Source organism: Pipistrellus hanaki (genome assembly GCF_964339955.1).
Source record: "Pipistrellus hanaki genome assembly, chromosome: 21".
Lineage (NCBI taxonomy): Eukaryota > Metazoa > Chordata > Mammalia > Chiroptera > Vespertilionidae > Pipistrellus > Pipistrellus hanaki.
In genome coordinates this window covers 1896963-1910598 of record NC_140523.1, presented here as the reverse complement: position 1 = coordinate 1910598, position 13636 = coordinate 1896963, and the positions used below count along the sequence as shown (strand labels likewise).

The window sequence follows — 13636 nt, the reverse complement described above, 5'->3', positions numbered from 1 at the left end:
GTAGAGGAATTATGGGTAGTGGCAGAGGTAGAGGAATTATGGGTAGTGGCAGAGGTAGAGGAATGGAGGGGGCCATGTGCTCACACAGAGATGCTCCCATAACCATGGCCATACGTGGAACCCCAAGGGTCCCGAATCCCCACAACCCCTGGGTACCATAGTGCTGCCTCCACCTCTGCACCACAAACAAAATATACCCCAAGCTAGCAGCTCCCCTAGCTCTCACAATGGCCCAGTTTCTCTCCAAATCATTTTCTCCGGTTCAGGGAATCTCTGGGAGCTATTGCAACAGAGGAACAGAGGTAATGCACTTGGATAATCTTAGATCTCCCCCACTCCCCCGCTCCCCGCTTTGCACTGGTTAATAGCCCAGAATCCAATCAGAAATTTATATTGGCTATTGCTTTTCAGTCTTTGGGATTGATGGATGGATAAATGGATGGATGGAAGGATAGATGGATGGATGATGGATGGATGGATAGATGATGGGTTGATCAATGGATGGATGGGTGAATGGATGGATAGATGGGTAGTTGGTTGAATAAATGGATGGATGGAATGATAGATGGATGATGGATGAATGGATGATGGATGGATGGATGGATGGATGAATGGATGGTTGGATAAATGGATGAATAGAAGGATAGATGGATGGATGGATGATGGGTAATGGATGGAAGGATAGATGGATGATGGATGAATGGATGATGGGTGGATGGATGGATGGATGGATGGATGGTTGGTTGGATAAATGGATGGAAGGATAGATGGATGATGGATGGATGATGAATGGATGGATGACAGATAATAAGAGGATCGGTAGATAATAGATACGTAGGTAAACCCATTTGAAATGATGTCATGAAAACTCTGAAGAAGGAACTGTCTGGATGCTATTGCAACAAAGAGGAGCAACATGCAGTGGCCTGGGGGTCAGGGAAGCTTCTCCGCAGAGCTAAACTCCTCCAGGTTGAACCGGTGGGAAGGTATGGAGCTGAGGGGAGTCCGGATACCATGACCGCCAACACCGGTGCTCAGAGCTCAGAGCATGCTGCGAGCAATCTGGTGGAGCTCTCTGTCTAGAAGGACAAGAGCTGCAGGGGAGGGGGGAGGGGGCGGGCAGGACTAGAAGATGCCCAGGGGACCCTGCTCCTTCCCATATGGGGGCCCCTGCCTCACCTGACCTACTGAGTGATGGACACCTCACGTAGCAGGACTGCCAGGGGCTGCCCCTGCTGGTGACCGTGGGCTGGCAGGCTGTCCGCACCTGCCGCTTAACGTCTCGGTTCCCCTCCCTCTGCATTGCCGTCATCACTGTCACCGGCCAGGGCGGCTGCCTTTGTCATATAACTCGCCGCCTTCCACTGCGCACATTCGATCTCCAGCTCATTTCTGGCACTCATGTCCGTGACGGTACGTTTTCCGGAGAGATGCTCTGGCTGTCCGGGTGGATGCCAGGCTCGCTCTGTCATCTACGGGGATGGGGAGGAGGCCATGTGACGGGAGAAAGAGGCCTTGTGGCTGTTCAGAGGCAAGCAGACTTGGTCGGACAGAAAGCTTCGTTCCCGGCGATAGGATCTCAGGCCGTTTTTTTCTCCATCGTCTTTAAGCTTCTGTGTCTGCATGGGGGTGCAGGCACATCCGCCTGGCAGACAGCGGGGCCCAGAGGGAGACAGCCTGTCTGAGCTGCCCGGCAGCGTAGATGGAGCTCAACGTATTTGCAGAGCTGGACGCTCTCAGAGTCCAGAGAAATTCTCAAATGCGTTCTCTGTGGGTGTACAGAGCGGGGGAACTACAGTTCCTAAACTTTGTTTTAAAAGTTTGATTGCCGAAACCAGTTCGGCTCAGTGGATAGAGCATCGGTCTGCGGACTGAAAGGTCCCAGGTTCGATTCCTGTCAAGAGCATGTACTTTGGTTGCGGGCAAATCCCCAGTAGGGGGTGTGCAAGAGGTAGCTGATCGATGTTTCTCTCTCATAGATGTTTCTAGCTTTCTATCCTTCTCTTCCTCTCTGTAAAAACTCAATAAAATATATTAAAAATAAATAAATAAATAAATAAATAAATAAATAAATAAATGTGTGATAACTCGCCCTAGCCAGTTTGGCTCAGTGGATAGAGCATTGGCCCCCAGACTGCAGAGTCCCAGGTTCGATTCCGGTCAAGGGCATGTATCTCCCATTGCAAACTCCACACCCTCGTGGTTGGGTCATGTGCAGGAGGCAACCAATTGGTGTGTCTCTCTCACATCTATGTTTCTCTCTCTCTCTCTCTCTCTTCCCCTCCCTTCCAGTCTCTCTAAAAATTAATGGAAAATTAGCTATCAACGTTGTGAGGATTAACAAAACAACTTTGATAGCCCAGACAGCATGGCTCAGTGGTTAAGCCTATGATTCCTGGTCAGAGCACAGGCCCGGGTTGCAGCCGATCCATGATTCTCTCTTATCATTGATATTTTTATCTCTCTCTCCCTCTCCCTTCCTCTCTCAAATCAATGAAAAATATATTTAAAAAAACAAACAAAAAACAACTTTGGCCCTAGCTGATTTGGCTTAATGGCTAGAATATCAGCCTATGGACTGAGGAGTCTGGGTTCAATTCCCTGGGTTGCGGGGCTCCATCCCCAATAGGGGGTGTGCAGGAAGCAGCCGATCCATGATTCTCTCTCTCAAAACTGATGTTTCCATCTCTCCCTCCCTCTCCTTTCCTCTCTGACACCAATAAAAAGATATTTTTAAAAAACAATTGGATGGCCCAATACCCAGCGAAATAGGATAGCCCGGTCTTTTGTGGGCCGTGAGCATCATAATCAGGACACTTCCGGAATTCAAAGGACAGCTCTTCAAACGGCTGGCCGACTGGGCAGAAGTCAGGGGCAAAGTTGGCTTCCTCGGTTTTAATTGCGGGTCTTTGTTGATGGTAATTTGCTCCAGTGATTTCCTCCTGAATGCGTCTTGATGTGCCTGTCGTTTGTTTGTCCCCGCAGTCACAGATGCTCCCTGCGGGGGGAGGACTTGAACCGGCAGTGGCTGGCGCCCAGCCCGCAGCTCCAGCCGACCATCTACCACGCCAAGGGCCTGCTCCACTACCTGCACAGCACCGGCCACCGCCCCGTGGTGAGTCCTCCAGCCTCCATGGCCTACGCCGCTTCCGACTGCCTTCTGTGGAGGCAGCAGGGGTGGGGAACCTCCGGCCTGCGGGCCAGATAAGGCCCGAGAAGCCATTGGGTCTGGGGGCGAGTTCATTGAACGTGGACCAAACACAGCAGGCTAATTTTAAAATATATATATATATATATATATATATATATATATATATATATATATATATATATATATATATTTTTTTTTTTTTTTTTAATTGATTTTTTTACAGAGAGGAAGAGAGAGGAATAGAGTTAGAAACATCCATGAGAGAGAATCATCCATCAGCTGCCTCTTGCGCACCCACCACTGGGGATGAGCCTGCAACTAAGGTCCATGCCCTTGACCGGAATCGAACCTGGGACCTTTCAGTCCCCAGGCCGACGCTCTATCCACTGAGCCAAACTGGTTTCGGCAAAATGTGCAATATTTCCCTGTCACCCTCACCCTCCCATCCGAGGAGACACGTGGTCTACGCCTCTTCCCTCTAGAAGCAAGTTCATGGTCGAGGCCTGGGTCAGGTGAGCTCCCGGGCAGGCAGCCTGGGCCGCTGGGACCAGAGAGAGGTTTCCAGGGAAAGAGGCCCTGGTGACATCGGCGAGACACACACACTCAGCTCGTCACACGCAGGGCCCTGCTCTGCTCCGACAGCCTCTCCCGGAAGAGCAGTGCGTGTGCTGTAAAGCCTGGCAGGTGGAAGTCCCGTTTATACACACAAAGTACACGCTAATTAGCTGTCACCGTGACGGCCGCCCGCGGGCCTCCTGCAGGGACCATCTGAGAGGCGGGTGAGCCACAGCCGGCGCTCCGTGCTGCTCGGATGGTTCTGTGTTGGGCTCGGTGTTTCCTCCTGGTAACCTGCGAGGCTGGCCAGTGCACACCGCCCCTCCCTCGTTGCCCGGAAGATTCCCACGGCCTCAAGGTTGACCCTTGGGCCCTCGCCCGTGTGGCTCAGTGGATAGAGGGTCGGCCTGCGGATGGAAGGGTCCCAGGTTCGATTCCGGTCAAGGGCATGTGCCTTGGTTGCGGGCACATCCCCCGTAGGGGGTGTGCAAGAGGCAGCTGGTAGATGATTCTCTCTCATCCATGTTTCCAACTCTCTATCCCTCTCTCTTCCTCTCTGTAAAAAATCAATAAAATATATTTTAAAAAAAGAAAAAGAAAAAAAAGAAACACCCATGATGATAGAGAATCCTGGATCGGGCTGCCTCCAGCACGCCCCCTTCCTGGGGACGGAGCCCGCACCCCCAGGCCTGTGCCCTGTCCTAGAATCAAACCCTGACCTCCTGGTTCACAGGTCCATGCTCAACCACGGAGCCACGCCAGCCGGGCCCTCAGCCTTGACTGAATGGGGGTGCACCGGCCGGCATCTCCAGGACCTCGGGGAGCCCCGCTTGGTTTAATTGGAGGCCTGGCAGCTGCTGCCTTGGGTTCCCATCACATTCCCCAGAATTCGTCTCTTCCCGGCTCCCGCCCAGCTCCTGCCCAGCCAGCCGCCCTCATTTCCCTGCGGTGCTGGCATAAATAATGCAGATGCCTCTCAGCCCTGCAGCAGGAACTGGACCCAGATGCCAGGGTGGGGAATGCAGCCGCTTCGAGCTGCGGGGTTGAGTGGAGAACAGGGGTGGGGGGTGCACCCTGCAGACCAGCACAGCTGGGGGAGGTGTAGCTGGGAAGGAGGGGGAACCTCTTGAACAAGGAGCCCCCTTCGCTCACAGGGGAGCGGGAAGGAGCCCCAGGAATGGGGGTGGGGACGGGGGTGGGGAAGAGACGGGCAGGCACGTGAGGAGCATAGCAATGGGGCTGAGCCCGGTCGGCAGCCTCCGCTGAGCAGGAAGGGATGGAGCTCACATTTACGTGAACGAAATTAACCTTGAACGTGGCTGCCACGAGAATTCACCGCGAAGGATACAGAGAGACAGATGTGTGAGAGCCTGATTTCGGAATGGCAATCCAATCCACAACGTGGTGCACACGTTTGCCAGGAAAGACAGGGACACAGGGGAAGCAGGGTGACCGGGGGATGGGGGGGTTAGGGGTACAATAAATATTTGCTGAACTGCTCAGCCAGCGTGGCTCAGAGATTGTGCATCGACCTAGGAACCAGGAGGTCACGGTTCGATTCTCCATCAGGGCAATGCCCGGGTGGTCGGAATGGATCCCCACTAGGGGGCGTGCAGGAGGCAGCTGACCCATAGTTCTCTCCATCATTGATGTTTTTCTTCCTCTCTCTCTCCCTCTCCCTCTCCCTTCCTCTCTAAAGTCAATAAAAAAGTATATTTTAAAAATAGATTTGTTGGTCAAAACCGGTTTAGCTCAATGGATAGAGTGTTGGCCTGCAGACTGAAAGGTCCCAAGTTCGATTCCAGTCAAGGGCATGTACCTTGGTTGCGGGCACATCCCCAGTGGGGGTGTGCAGGAGGCAGCTGATAGATGTTTCTCTCTCATCGATGTTTCTAGCTCTCTATCCCTCTCCCTTCCTCTCTGTAAAAAAAAATCAAAAAAATACATTAATATATATATATATATATATATATATATATATATATATATATATATATATATATTTGTTGAACCAGCTGATGAATGAGCCACCAATGATCACTGGTTCACCTGTGGCAGTGGTCGGCAAACTGCGGCTCTTTGGCTGTGGCTCTTCCACAAAAACACCACGGCCTGGGCGAGTCTGTGTTGAAGAAGTGGCGTTCGAAGAAGTTTCCGTTTAAAAAACGTAGCTCTCCAAAGAAATTTCAGTCGTTGCACTGCTGCTTTTTGGCTCTGCAGACGAATGAGTTTGCCGACCACTGTGCCCCGCTCACGTTCGGGGTCCCCGGCACAGAATTTCACAGGAAGGAAACAGGCTCTCCCTCCTCCAGGAGGAAAGGAGAAAGAGCTTTCTCCCCGGACATAACCTGGTAATGTGTCTAGTCATTGCCCCCGACCACGCAGAGGAACACGTGTTGGTGATAATTAACAAGCGCTTCTTCCAGGGGACGTCACCCGATCCACTCGCCGAACCGCGTCTCCTCCTCCAGAGGCGGCGGGAGCTTCCAGGGCAGAGCGCCGGTCTCTCCCGCGGACAAACACACACACACACACACACACACACACACACACAGAAAAACCTCTTTTTCCCCCCGTTTGAGTTCGGCCTTCAAGGAGCACCTGTCAGCAGTCAGGCGTAGCTTCTAGCTTCCCGGAGACATCAGTTGCTAAGAAACCGTCTTGATTTGTTTGCACACTTTTGCCACGAAGGGTAGGTGTTCAGTTCACGGAGAGGAGCTTAGGGGTAAGAGAGGAAGGTTGGTGGAGGATGAGTCCTCAAACGATTATTTTTATGTGTTTTCTTGTTTTGTTTTTGTTTTTATTTCAGAGGGAGGGACAGAAACATCAAGGACGAGAGAGAATCATGGATCGGCTGCCTCCTGCCCGCCCCTGACTGGGGATGGAGCCTGTAACCCGGGCATGTGCCCTGACTGGGGATCAAACTGTCGCCTCCTGGTTCATAGGTCGATATTCAATCACTGAGCCACACTGGTCAGGCTCTCATAATTTAATATATATATATAGATTTTTTACAGAGAGGAAGGGAGAAGGATAGAGAGTTAGAAACATCAATGAGAGAGAAACATCGATCAGCTGCCTCCTGCACACCTCCTTCTGGGGATGTGCCTGCGACCAAGGCACATGCCCTTGACCGGAATCGAACCTGGGACCCTTCTGTCGGCAGGCAAGCACTCCATCCACTGAGCCACACCGGTGAGGGCTCATAATTTTTTTTTTTTTTTTAAAAGCTTTTGTTGCCGAAACCAGTTTGGCTTAGTGGATAGAGTGTCGGCCTGTGGACTAAAAGGTCCCGGGTTCGATTCTGGTCAAGGGCATGTACCTTGGTTGCGGGCACAACTCCAGTAGGGGGTGTGCAGGAGGCAGCTGATGGATGATTCTCTCTCATCGATGTTTCTCTCTATCCCTCTCTCTTCCTCTCTGTAAAAAAAATCAATAAAATATATTAAAAAAAAAAGAAAGAAAGAAAGAAAGAAAGAAAGAAAGAAAGAAAGAAAGAAAGAAAGAAAGAGACCGGGTAGATGAACCCCCAGTTGATGCTTCCCTCTGCTTGGCCTTGATTGTAGGTCTTCTGTGACTTCCATGGCCACTCCCAGAAGAAGAACGTGTTTGTCTACGGCTGCAGCATCAAGGAGACCCTGTGGCAGGCGGCGTCGGCCGTGGGTGTGCCCGCTGTCTCGGAAGACGTCAGCTACAGGGTAGGTTTGAAGTAGCCTGGCGTTCTTTCAATTTTTTTTTCATTCATTTAATCATTCATTCAGTAATTTATTTATTTTAGTTATTCTTTTTTTAAGTTAATTTATTGATTGATTAAGGTATCACATATTTGTCCTCAACCCCCCATTCCAATCCCCCACCCTCCCCCACGCATGCCCCTTGACTGGGCTCAGTGGATAGAGCATCGGCTGGCATCGGATGTTCCTGCCCCGCCCTCAGCTGCTCAGTGCCTGCGTGTGCAAATTAACCTGTCATCTTTGTTGGGTTAATTTGCATACTCATTCCTGATTGGCAGGTGGACGTCCTGAAGTGATGGTCAATTTGTGTCTTGCTCTTTTATTAGTGTAGATTGATTTCAGAGAGGAAGGGAGAAGGAGAGAGAGAGAGAGAGAGAGAGAGAGAGAGAGAGAGAGAGAGGGAGAGAGAGAGAGAGAGAGAGAGAGGGAAACATCAGGAATGGAGAGAGAATCATGGATCAGTTGCCTCTTGCACAACCCCACACTAGGGATCGAGCCTGCAACTCTGGCATGTGCCCTTGACCTGACTGGAACCCAGCACCATTCTGTCTCTATCCACTGAGCAAAACTGGCTAGGGCTGAAGTGGCCTATTTTGATAGAAAGAGAGAGAGAAAACAAAAAGCCCAAACAAAATCGATACAATAGAAAATGTACAAACAGTAGAGAATCCACACACCCACGTTTGGCTTCTTGAAATAGTTAGCCAATGTGACCACCCTTTGGTTAGAGGAAGAAAAGACAGAAGAACCTCCATGCCTCTGTCACCTCATCTTTAAAATGACCTTAAAAATGGTGTCCAGCCCTGGCTGGTGTGGTTGAGTGGATAGAGCATCGGCTGGCAAATTGAAGAATCCCGGATTTGATTCTGGTCAAGAGCACATGCCAGGCTTGTGGGCTCCATCCCCATCAGAGGGCATGCAGGAGGCAGCCGATCCATGATTCTCTCTCATCATGGATGTTTCTCTTTCTCTCCCTCTCCCTTCCTCTCTGACATCAAGTAAAAAAAAAAAAATGGTGTCCATTTCTTGGGTGGATATGAGGTTTTCAGTGGCATTTATTACGTTTGATGTATTGAGACACATGAGAGATGCCGAGGCATCGGGTTCTAGGGTGCCTCCACCCAGTCCCCTGCAGCTCATCGCAACTTATTTTTATTACTTTTATTTTTATTATTTTTAAAAATATATTTTATTGATTTTTTACAGAGAGGAAGGGAGAGGGATAGAGAGCTAGAAACGTCGATGAGAGAGAAACATCGACCACTCGCCTCCTGCACACCCCCTGCTGGGGATGTGCCTGCACCCAAGGTACATGCCCTTGACCGGAATCGAACCTGGGACCCTTCAGTCCACAAGCTGACGCTCTATCCACTGAGCCACACCGGTTTTGGCAACTTTTATTATTATTTTTTTTACTGCAGACGCTCCCCAGGATCCTGGATCGGCTCGCGCCCGCCTTCACCCTGAGCAGCTGCAGCTTCCTGGTGGAGAAATCCCGCGCGTCCACCGCCCGGGTCGTGGTGTGGAGGGAGATGGGGGTGGCCAGGAGCTACACCATGGAGAGCAGCTACTGCGGCTGCAACCAGGGCCCCTACCAGGTAGGCGGGGCCGCGGGGAGCCCACGCTTTCCGGCCCGCGGCGGCGCGCACCCTCACGGACTGCTCTCATGGGCGGCACAGCTGCACCGATCCTGGCAGCTCCCGGTGCCAGTCTCGCGTGTCCATCCTCTGCCCTGGCCAGCAAGGAGGCAGGGTGTCTCCCAGGGGCCGCCTAAGACATCCCCTAAGATAGGGGTGTCGAACTTAATCAGAGAAGGGGCCAAAATCTAAAATCCAGCCTAAATCGCGGGCCGAATGGTTTACTGAACAGTCATAAACTGACAATGTCATAAACTGACAGCGGAGTGCAGTGATGACAGCGTGGTGCGGGCCACATTGCAAGGCCTGGAGGGCTGGATTTGGCCCGCGGGCCTTGTGTTTGACACATGTGCCCTAAGACATCCCGCATAGCAGATGTTTACATTACGGTTCGTAACAGCGGCCAAATTACAGTGACGAAGTAGCAATGGAAATAATGTTATGGTGGGGGGTTGTTTAAACTTAAACTTAAACCACAGGAGGAACTGTATGAAAGGGCCGTGGTATTAGGGAGGTTGAGGACCATGGGGGTATGAGAAGGAATTACATACACACCGGGAGGCAGAGCTGTCCCAAGGCTGCCAGCAGGGGCCTTGACAGAGAGGGCTCAGGCAGCCGTGAATTTTATTTTATTACTTTTTTAAATCCTCACCCGAGGATATTTTTTTTCCTATTGGTTTTGAGAGAGAAGAAGGGAGAGGGAGAGACAGAGAGAAACACCGACGTGAGAGAGACGACACATCAGTTGGTTGCCTCCTGTGTATGCCCCCAACCAGGGCCAGGTGCCTGCAACCAAGGTACGTGCCCTGGACCCGGGAATCGAACTGGGGACCCTTCAGTCTGCAGGCCGACGCTCTGTCCACTGAGCCACACCAGCCGGGGCTTGTTCTCGCTCTTTGAAATGGAGTGGAACCCATACTACAGACCCCAGTCCCTTCCTTGACTGTGAGGAGTGGGCAATGAGTCCATTCCTCCAGCCAATGTTTTTTTAAAAAATATATATTTTTTATGGATTTCAAAGAGGTAGGGAGAGAGATCGAAACATCGATGAGAATCATGGATCGGCTTCCTCCTGCACGCCCCCTCCTGGGGACCGAGCCCACAACCAGGGCATGTGCCCTGACCGGGAATCAAACCAGTGACCTCCTGGTTCATAAGGTGTTCAATGCTCAACCCCTGAGCTATGCCGGCCGGACTCCAGTCGGTGTTTTAAGATTCTCTGCCATGGCTGCTCTCCACCAGAGCAGCTTCCAAGATTTCTATTTTTAAAACTAAGCAGCAATTCTCTCTGTGTGTGTGTCCCTGCTCCCTGAATGCAAATGAGAAGAGACTCTTTTTTTTTTTTTTTTCAGAAGACATTGAACCCTGTGGTTAAGAGGCAGGCATTCGATATTTTCATTTCATTTCATTTTCATTCGATATTTCATGTATAATCATGCTATTAATTAGACAACCTGTGGATTAGAGGGCTGTACTTTGTGTTAAGCTGAAGTTTGGGACTAGGGCTATTATATTGAAAACTCAAAGCATGTTGCAAAGTCCATCTATTGGGTCAAATTTGTTCTTCATTCTTTTTTTTTAAAAAAAATATGTATTTTAATGATTTCAGAGATATAGGGAGAGAGAGAGAGAGAGAGAAACATCAATGATGAGAGAGAATCATGAATCGGCTGCCTCTTGCAAGCTTCACACTGGGGATCGAGCCCACAATCTGGGCCTGTGCCCTGACTGGGAATTGAACCGTGACCTCCTGGTTCCTAGGTCGACCCTCAACCACTGAGCCACGCCAGCCGGGCAGCCTTTAGCATTTTTGTGAGTGACTTCCCATCATTGATCGAAGGCGTCATGGGCTCGATTCCCAGAAGGGGGTGTGCAGGAGGCAGCCCATCCACAATTCTCTCATCATTGATGTTTTTCTCTTTCTCTTTCTCTCTCTTCTTCTCTGAAATCAATAAAAAAAATGCATTAAAAAAACAAAAAGCAAGATGGGGAAACATGCAAGGGGCATTCCAAATGCGACACAGCCAGCCTGTGGCGGGATCAGAATGTAAGCCGTGTTCTATTTAGAACCCGCGCACTAAATCCGTGCTCCTTAACGACACACCACGTGGCCTCCTGTTGATGGAATTTTCAGGTGTCGCGCAAGCCGGGACAAGCCGTTATTATGTTACATGGCCAATTTGTGTCTAAAAAAGATCTTAGCAAAATGTAATCCCGGGCAAAACATCAAAAGAGGAACTTAATATGAATAATTGGCTAGGGCTACGTGCTCTTGTTGGAAAGAAGAAGGAAATCACTCAAGTACAAGGTGCCTGAGACAATATTGAGGGCTTTGACGTACTTACTGGCACAGCCATCGTCCATGGAGCCAAACCGGCTGGGCATTTAACACTCCGGATGGCCAAAGCCGGTTTGGCTCAGTGGATAGAGCGTTGGCCTGCGGACTGGAGGGTCCCAGGTTCGATTCTGGTCAGGGGCATGTGCCTTGGTTGCGGGCACATCCCCAGTGGGAAGGGGGTGTTCAGGAGGCAGCTGATCTATGTTTCTCTCTCATTGATGTTTCTCACTCTCTATCCCTCTCCCTTCCTCTCTGTAAAAAATCAATAAAATATATTTAAAAACAAACAAACAAACGAAGAAGAAAACCCCACTCCGGATGGACTGCAGCAGATCCATGTTATTACCGTGTGACAAACCAACAATGAATAGTTCCTGTAAGCCCAGCCAGTGGGGTTGAGCATCGACCCATGAATCGGAGGGCCAAGGTTCAATTCCCACCCAGAGCTTTACCCCCAGTAGGAGGTGTGCAGGCAGCCGATGTTTCTCTCTGGCATCCATGTTTCTCTCTGGCATCTATGTTTCTCTCTGGCATCCATGTTTCTCTCTCTCCCTCTCCCTTCCTCTCTCCGAAATCAATCAAATCTTTAAAAATATATACAGTTCCTATCAGATGTTTGGACGCAGGAACCCTCGTTGCCAAGAATACAAAACCTAGAGGCGTGGGGTCAACCCTGCAGGCCTCAGCCGAAAATGTAGGGAGTGTCTCGCTTTTGAATGCATTGAAACATTGATCAGCTGCCTCCTGCACACCCCCTACTGGGGATGTGCCCGCAACCCACGTTCATGCCCTTGGCTGGAAACGAACCTGGGACCCTTCAGTCCACAGGCCCATGGTCTATCCCCTTAGGGCGACCATACGTTTATGTCGAGCAGATGCAGTGGTGGAGGACAGCGAACAGCATTGCTTGAAAGGAAGCCACAGCCGTGCTTTCAACTCGGAGCCGTGAGCCGCCTCTCCTTTCAAAGGAAAGTCCATTTCGTGACACATGGGACGTTGCAGGATTTGCGTCTTGTTGGTGACCCACTTAACGAGCCGAAGAAAGAACCTCCCGTCTCCCTTTAAGTCTTTCTTTAAGAAGTCAGCATGATTCACCTTTTGATTTCTTGCGTCTCTTTCTTATTAAATCCTGTTTCCCCCCCCCCCCCCCCTGTGGGTTTGTGGCACACGTGTGCGTAGCAGCTAAAAAGCACTCTTTGATACGGTTCGGACACAACGCATTAACTTCCACGTCGGGGGGAAAACCTGTTTGGAGTGGATGGAGCGAACAGGGGGGATGGGACGCTAGCAGAGTTTCTGTTTCAAGCCATCCTGCGTTTTCAAACGTTTGATGTCCCTGATCCCTGCCTGACATCAATATAGAAATTACCAGCGACGTGAAGATGTTGGTTTTGCTAAGTCCCCTGTTGAGGCCTGGTTTTAAATTTGCAGGTGTTAAAAAGTTCATATTGGGCCGAAACTGGTTTGGTTCAGTGGATAGAGCGTCAGTCTGTGGACTGGAGGGTACCAGGTTCGATTCCAGTCAAGGGCATGTACCTTGGTTGCGGGCACATCCCCAGTGGGGGGTGTGCAAGAGGCAGCTGATCGATGATTCTCTCTCTCTCTCTCTCTCTCTCTCTCTCTCTCTCTATATATATATATATATATATATATATAATATATATAATCAATAAAATATATTATATATATTAAAAAAAAAGTTCATATTGGCCCAGCCGGGGTGGCTCAGTTGTTGAGCATTGATCTAGGTAGGAACCAGAAGGTCATGGTTAGATTCCCTGGTCAGGGCACATGCCCGGGGTTGCGTGTTTGATCCCTAGTAGGGGGTGTGCAGGAGGCAGCTGATCCATGGCACGCTCTCTCATCATGGATGTTTCTCTCTCTCCCTCTCCCTTTCTCTCTGACATCAATAAAAAAAAAATGGTTTTAAAAAAATGAATACATAAGCATCAACACCGACATCAGGCCCATTCAAAACGTGTAGGTATTTTGCTGGGACGCCCAGGGAGGACTCATTAGTGGCATCACCTGCCTTTCCTTGCGGTGGGGGGGTGAAATCTCGCGAGAGCTGGGACGTGACTGCGCCTTTCTGCGTGTCCACGCTACGTCATCCACGCTGCGCACGCCAAGGCGTTGGACGCTCGGCCGCCATGTTAGATGTCAGGTCAGTTACCCGCTCTGCGTACGGAGGTGGTTTCGGTGGCGGAGCCCTTCCTTTCCT

The 13636-nt window shown here is 50.4% G+C and overlaps 2 protein-coding genes across 2 annotated transcripts in view; one reads left to right on the top strand and one right to left on the bottom strand.

Moving 5' to 3' along the window:
• TTC23 (tetratricopeptide repeat domain 23) overlaps positions 1-13636 on the bottom strand; it is a 995109-nt gene that overhangs the window by 279839 nt on the left and 701634 nt on the right. The gene's annotated exons all lie outside the window — the stretch shown is intronic.
• The window catches only part of AGBL1 (AGBL carboxypeptidase 1), a gene marked incomplete at its 3' end in the record, with an annotated part of 137152 nt that overhangs the window by 89092 nt on the left and 34424 nt on the right, over positions 1-13636 (top strand). The window contains exons 19-21 of the mRNA XM_084868983.1: positions 2986-3115; positions 7273-7404; positions 8862-9038. Of these exons, the coding sequence (XP_084725109.1) occupies positions 2986-3115; positions 7273-7404; positions 8862-9038 (439 nt within the window). The remainder of the gene's footprint in view (positions 1-2985; positions 3116-7272; positions 7405-8861; positions 9039-13636) is intronic.